This window comes from Penaeus vannamei, chromosome 6, assembly GCF_042767895.1.
Source record: "Penaeus vannamei isolate JL-2024 chromosome 6, ASM4276789v1, whole genome shotgun sequence".
In the NCBI taxonomy this organism is placed as follows: Eukaryota; Metazoa; Arthropoda; class Malacostraca; order Decapoda; family Penaeidae; genus Penaeus; species Penaeus vannamei.
The window spans coordinates 26,468,820-26,476,319 of NC_091554.1; the positions used below are offsets into that span (position 1 = coordinate 26,468,820).

The following is a 7,500-nucleotide window of genomic DNA, read 5'->3' on the forward strand; positions in this document are numbered from 1 at the left end:
TTTCTTAATTCACTAGAACTTACATTACAAAAGTAAATACTGTTACACGCTGTATCAAACCAGACAGCTACAGCAAACAATAAAATCAACAAAGAATCCTCTTCGCTGGTGTACCTCCTTATGAATGCAAATGTTCATTATCTTTAAATAATTTTGCAGTGTATATCTTTGATAACATCCTCAGAAACATGTTTTAAAAAAGACATATTATCACATACAAATAATACTTTTACTTATGAATTTCTGATAAGTAGGACTGCAGTCTACTTTAACACAAAAAATATTGTTTGTAATTGGAATTTTCCAACTGTACAAGAAATACCATTTAGCAATTACTACAAGGTAAGCCCTACACCTTACACAGTACTTTATAAAGATAAAAATTAGGTGGTCCCAACACACTTCTTTATCACTTACCCATGATATTTAGATATACTTACTTTTTTGCAATGAGTATTATCCTCGATATATTGTGCATCAAGTTTGCAAAATGCATGTAATCCATTATAGCATATAGATCTTCAGCTGATCTATTTAATTTGGTCCTTCAATTGCCTTTGAAAAGAAGTCCCTGAAATATAAACATATATATATATTAAGATTCTGACTACTAGCTTTCTTGTGATAAACTACCATGCATACTACTCATAACAGGCATGTGTAACTATGAATGCAGAGTATAATAGAGATTGCCAATACAGTTCTAGCACATTTCCCAATACATCCAAGGTTCAGGAAGTTTCTCGATTTTCCAATAAATTCACAGATTTAAAGATTCAAAGTTCTAACATTTTGGGCTAAATATAACACCAAGGATTTTCACAAAACTGTTGGTGCCCATTCATTCCCAGTTGATTTACCTGGGAATCAGCATTCTTTTCCATGTGGACAACTGGCTTGTTTTAACACCCTCAGCAGAAGAGTGCTAAAGAATGTTAGACACATCATTGAGACTAGGTACAGAAATGGTCCTTCTTTTCAATTTTCCAAAATCATATATTGTTCCTACAAGAAAACTATTTTGGTTAGGCCTCCATTGGAATTCTATCACTCAAACAGTCTCTCTTTCAGAAGAGAACTGAAGGGGATGGTGGAAGGTTTACCCATCTATCCATGCAAAATCAATGTCCCGAAGACAATAGGAGAGTTTACAAGGTTCCTTAAATTATGTTGCAGAAGTAATAAATTTGGGTCATCTGAGATTACGATTTTCGAAGGAAGATCACTGTTTTCTATTGAAGACCAAGATCAGTTGGTATGGTTTCCCTTCTCAGCTGGTGGATGCAGGACAACCATCTGGAATCAGTGATGCCTTGGGTTCTTCCAAACCCATCATTAACAATAATGATAGATGCTTCAGATTGGGGCTGGGGTTTTCAAACCTTAGAAGGGTCTCAAGATTTTGGCAAATGGACATACCAGTTCCTACACAAAAACATAAATGTCAGGGAACTTCAGACTATCAAATTGGCTCTACAGTCCACCCAAGTATTCTGTCAAGGAATACACGTTCTTTCAGATAATTCAGCAGCAGTACATTGTATCATCCACCAAGGGTCTGCTCGATCTTCAGAACTTCTTCGAGTTTCAGATATACTACTGGAACTAACAGCCCATGTTAATAATATGTCAAAGGCCAGATGGTTCCCTTTTTCACACCTCTGTCCCAAGCAGCTGCCTTCTTCCTTCAGCTGATGCAGGTGTTCACACTGCTTTCACTTTCTGCGGCTTAAGCAAGCATAAGCCCACGCAAGGAATGGCTGCATAAAAGGACGTCTCGTCAGACACAGAGGAGACGCAGAACGGCAGACGGCTGACAGACAACGGTCTCGCTCATCACCATTCTGCTCTCAGCACCTGGGGCACAGGTCTCTCATGGGGTCACACATCTACCTCCCCAATAAACCCTCCTGCAAAGACCCCTTTCATTCACCTGTTCAATGCCCCAACCTCTTACATTCACATCTGGTAGCTAGTGATTGGCAAACCTCATAAGCCCAACCTTATCACATCCAAGAAACATTGTTTCCTGCAACTTGTGGGCAGATGCCCTGTCCCACAACAAGGGTTTCGAAATAAACTTGTCACTGTCAGACAAAGTATTAAAAAAACTGGTAGACGAGTTTGGACTACCAGAAATAAACCTATTTGCTTCCCAATTCAACATGAAATTGTTCATAATAAAGTCCTACACCACACTAGCAGGAGGTCCAGATGCACTTGCAGTAGAGTGGAATGGATAAATTACATTTACCTATTCTCACCCCGAATAATGAAGATTATGCTTCAAGTGGTGTCTTACTTAAGGACACTTCAAGGACCAGTAATGTTTTTAGCTCCCTTATAGGAAGCTCAGCCATAGATGTCTGCACCTCTTAGCTGGCGTCCGCACCCAGTACCACTGGGACACAAAGTAATTCTGAACATGAATTCCTCACAGTTCATGAATTGCATGAATCTTCACATGTGGATTTTCTCCACAAAGCTTTCAATCTAAGGATACAAAATAAGGATTCTTTAGTAACAGACATCCATAAAGGTTTCACCCAATCCTCTACCAGACAGTACAAATCGGGTTGGAAGTTATTCAAATCCTTTATAAAGAGTAAAATCATAAAATTCTGGCACTTTATTGCAGTTTCCTTCTTGGCTCTTCCAAGTTAAGAATCTTTCAGGAGAAAATGTTAAAACTCATTTCTGTGTACTAAAGTTTCCTCGTAAAATAGGCATGGGTATAGAAATAGACCAAGAAGTTCTTGATTAAAAGAAAAAAAAAAAAAAAAAAAGGAATAGGCGATCCATTCCTTCTTGGCCTATTAAAAGTTGTTTTATCACTTTTAGAACAACCTAGATTCAGTCCGAACTCATCCCAACAAGATATCTTTGCAATCACTGTATTCTTATTAGCCTTAGCATCAGGAATGAGAGAATCACAATGGGCAGCTTTAACTAGATCTCACATCCCACTCTCTGTCCTGTTTAAAAGATACCTGAACTCTTTTACTTGTAATTCTGATAGACTTTGGATTAAACCACACAATAATAAAGCTTACAATCCTTGGGATCTGATGAAAGCCATTTGTCAAGTGATTAAAGAAGCTGTTCCAGGATCTAATCAAGTGAGAAGCTGTGCATCTTCTATAGCTTTTCTAAGATCCTTTGACTTGACTAAGGTTTCAAGTCAAGGCCAGTGGGCTCATTTGTGAATAGGTATTTTTCATTTAACATTGCCCTGCATGACAATGACATCTTCACTTTAATGTAGTGTCTTAAGGAATCATAAAAAAAATTCTTTAATTGGTGTGGGTTTTCAAATAAACAGCTTCAGTTTCAAAATATTGGATTCTATTCTCTGAAATTATTCCTATGTCAGAGTATCCCCATTCCTTGTCTTGTTTTATATCATATTCCTTTCCCCCAACCCTACCCTTTCATTATGTTAGGAATGGATGTTAAACAAAGACAAATCTTCAGGTGTGATTCTTCATTGACTTCATGTTCAGATAAGTACTTTTACTTGTATTTCATCTTAGGATGATGGAAAACTTGTTTTCTTTTTAACTCCTTCTGTAGTTACCTTTTAGGCAAGCATTTTACACCCCCACTGCATAAGCCATAAAATAAGTACTTTTTATGCAAGATGTACTTTTTTTGTGCCAACTCGAATGGCATGCAGATCATAAAAATAGGATTTTCAATTCTTCAAATCTCAGCCTGGGAGCCACCACAATTGGCACATATGCATGATTGTGCAGAGCAGTTTGATCGATCATGACCAGGTTCAGCACATAATGGGTATCAGGCTGTGGATCAGGGGTCGGATTTACTAACGTCTTACGATATCGTAAATGGTCTGTTTATATCGTAAAACAAGTTACTCTCTAGTTTCTCGCAGCGAGCGTATTTTCAAAACACTCCCGAGATCGTAAACACATCTCCGTACGAGAGACATTTACGGGAGCCCAAAACCTCTCGTGACGCTTATCGTAGCGACCCTACTCAGCTCATATCAGCTTCATAAATACCTTCAGGAGTGTGTAAATGTCACTTTGCCATGTGGAAATCAATTAATGTGCAAGAGCAACCTACTGAGGATGCATAGTAACGGGAAAAAAACAATATGACTAATGTAAATAAGGATTGGCCTTTGCCAATGCATAGAGGTGCGGAAACACTTGATGTAAATCACTCAGCAAGTTTGATTTATCATGAATTAAAGGATTTCTAACACATCTTCAAGTACGAAATCTGAATGAAAATGCATAATTCCATCATTATGACTATTTTCCTCTATAGCAACAAAACATAATAAGTATTTGATAACAAATGTTACCAATATACAAACACACCTTTTAATAGCCTAATGTAAAATTACATTTAGCATTGGATCCATTTCTTTATGAATAATGATTAAGGGGACCGTCCCTGAGAATGGCCACCTTTCCCTACTCTATACATCATAAAAAAATATCGGTTAGAGATAACTGATTGATTCTTTTTGCATGCTATAGAGCAAAGAATTGCGCTTCGTTATATATATAAATTTTAACTTTGCTCCCCCATTGGGGGGGGGGGGGCACCCCCTAAAAAGTTGAAAAAAATCGCTGTTTTTTTTGGTATGTCTTCGGTACATCCCAACTATCAGAGCTCTTTACAGAATATTCCCCCAAAAATGCTAGTGTTAGATCAACTCTAGCCTATAGCCATGTAAAAGGCCGAATTTTGAATTTCCTTTTTTTTTTGGCGGGGGACAGCTTGACATAGAGAACTATTTTTGAATGCGTTTTTCAGCATTAAAATATTATTATTTTTTGATTAAGGCAAAATTCAAAAATCGGCCTTTTACATGGCTATGGGACGCCGAGGCTCTAGTGAAAGCAACAAACTGCATTTGGATCGCATGAAAATTACGTGAGTTGGGAAGTACCGAAGATTCATAAAAAAATGGCCGAGCTACGGCGTTTTGTATTTGGCACCTTGCCAAAGTTCGTTGTCTCTGTTATTTTTCTCTGAATCTAATGATATTATATATCAAAAAAACGCTTATTTAGTGTACTTTGCAATGCAATGATTACCAAGTCAATAGGAATTTTCATGTTCAATAGGGACGCTATTCTGTAAAGGTATGTCACTTTTTTTTTTTTTTTTTTTTCGTTGTTCATTAAAGTTGATATTTTCGTGTGAAAAGCTTAATAAATGCATTTTACCATAGAGACAACTAATCTAAACCAGATAAAAACCTTTTTTTTTTTTAAATATTTTTTTTTATTTTCCATTTTATTCTTTATTAATTTTTTATTTTGAAGAAATGGGGAACTGTGGATGGCAACATTAGTACAAAATCATTCTAATTATAAAGTCCTGGCATGAATACAACATGGTGGTTCAATTTTGAGAATTTCAAAAGCATATGAATTTAGTACATTGAATTCGAGAACTTACGAAAGTCGTTGAATATTCCCCATGCCTCACACAGGGGGGGGGGGAGGGGGAGATGGTCACTGGGTGTTTATAATTTTCGAGGAGGATCATATGTACGTGAACGCACGCACATAAAGTTAAAAAGATTAATCATCATCATTTAGTAGGCCTACATTGACTTTCATATCTAAATAATAAAATTTATTAGTTATCCCTCTCATACCCATTTTCTTTGATAATTGTCAATATTAACAGATTGCAAGGGAGAACAAGTGTAAAGTTAATGATTAGCCATTTGCACCCATTATCTTTACTAAGAAGTGCATAAAATCATGCAGACGCCTATGTGTTGTGGGATATTTGCCAATTTATGGTGCCTAAGATTTACGGTAACGTCTAAACATATTCATTTTTATCGGGAACGCACGAAACGGATGCGATAGCTTTTTGAACGCCAGACGAAGACTATGCATACAACCGATCTCAAAATTCCATATAGTTTTTATTTCAGAGCAGGTATTACTGAGTACTATCATCTTCAACATGAAATAATCTGTATCTCGCTTATACATCCGAAGTTTAAAAATCCGACATTTAGGTAACATTCGTATTGAATTGGTCTTTACAACGGTAACTACCAATTTCAAATCAATTCAAATTGCCCCCTGCTGTGATGTACCGACCGTTGAGCGAAATGTAACGGAAATATTTCAATCCTTCCTTATAAGGCTATTTTTAAACATTAGTGCTTCGTATGTGATATACGTATATATTACCACGTAAACTAAAACATATTACCAGGGAGTCTCGATCAAAGCATATTTCGTGTGTAAAAGGACACAACACATACATTTTTTTTTAGATATATTTCACAAAATATTTCGTCATAAATCACGGTGATATAATTTTTTCCTGATATTGGTATAAAAGTGTTCCTTGAACATTCACGAACTCATATCTATGCGCAATGTCATAATTAAATGCCTTATGCACGATTGCCACAAGCAAAAGTCCACATAGGTGTACCTGGGCGCTCAATAGCGACGTACCTCTCCGGGTGCTGAGGGACTCGCACGCCAGCTGCAAGACAACGAGCCATAGCAGGCGGTTAATACTCGTTTGGTAGATTCCTCATCCATGTACCTTTACTATACGCTAACTATCTTAATTTAACCCCCTCCCCCCCCCTCTCTCAGGGACGGTCCCCTTAAGATGAAAGTTTTACTGGAATGTAACAATTTTTTATCATAATATCTTATGACGAAATGCTTGATTTTTTTTGAGAGACATAGATATGAATATATATATGTGTGATCTCTTTCCCTCTACATATATGTGTCTATATATATATACTATATACATATATGCATATATACATACAATTCAGTATATACAAAAATATATACATGTATATGTATATGTACTGCATATCTTTTGGCTTGTGTATATATATAGGCCTACACACACACACACACACACACACACACACACACACACACACACACACACACACACACACACACATATATATATATATATATATATATATATATATATATATATATATATATATATATATTATGCATATATATATGTGTATGTATATATATAATATATATATGCATATATAGATTAATAGATATATATATGTATATGTGAATGTTTGTATGTATAATGTATATACATACATACATACATACATACATATACATACAAATGTATGAGAGAGAGAGAGAGAGAGAGAGAGAGAGAGAGAGAGAGAGAGAGAGAGAGAGAGAGAGAGCGAGCGAGAGAGAGAGAGAGAGAGATATAGAGAGATATATATATATATATATATATATATATATATATATATATATATATAGAGAGAGAGAGAGAGAGAGAGAGAGAGAGAGAGAGAGAGAGAGAGAGAGAGAGAGAGAGAGAGAGAGAGAGAGAGAGATAGGTATCAGAATTTATAAGACTATTTATAAAGGTGGTAATTATCAATAAAAGGTAATGATTAACCAGGTGGTGATATAGAAACAGTTTTAAGTAAGACTCATTAGTGTTGCTTCAGTTCAGCGGATAACGTTCTGT

At 36.0% G+C, this 7,500-nt stretch overlaps 1 protein-coding gene across 3 annotated transcripts in view; it reads right to left on the bottom strand.

Annotated features, from left to right (window-relative positions):
• The window catches only part of LOC138862022 (lysophosphatidylserine lipase ABHD12-like), a 58,557-nt gene that overhangs the window by 1,529 nt on the left and 49,528 nt on the right, over positions 1-7,500 (bottom strand). For all 3 annotated transcript variants that reach the window (XM_070122791.1, XM_070122792.1, XM_070122790.1), the window contains exon 10: positions 1-571. This exon is cut by the window's left edge and continues 1,529 nt beyond it. In XM_070122791.1, coding sequence (XP_069978892.1) covers positions 535-571 — 37 coding nt within the window. In that variant the 3' untranslated portion in view covers positions 1-534. The remainder of the gene's footprint in view (positions 572-7,500) is intronic.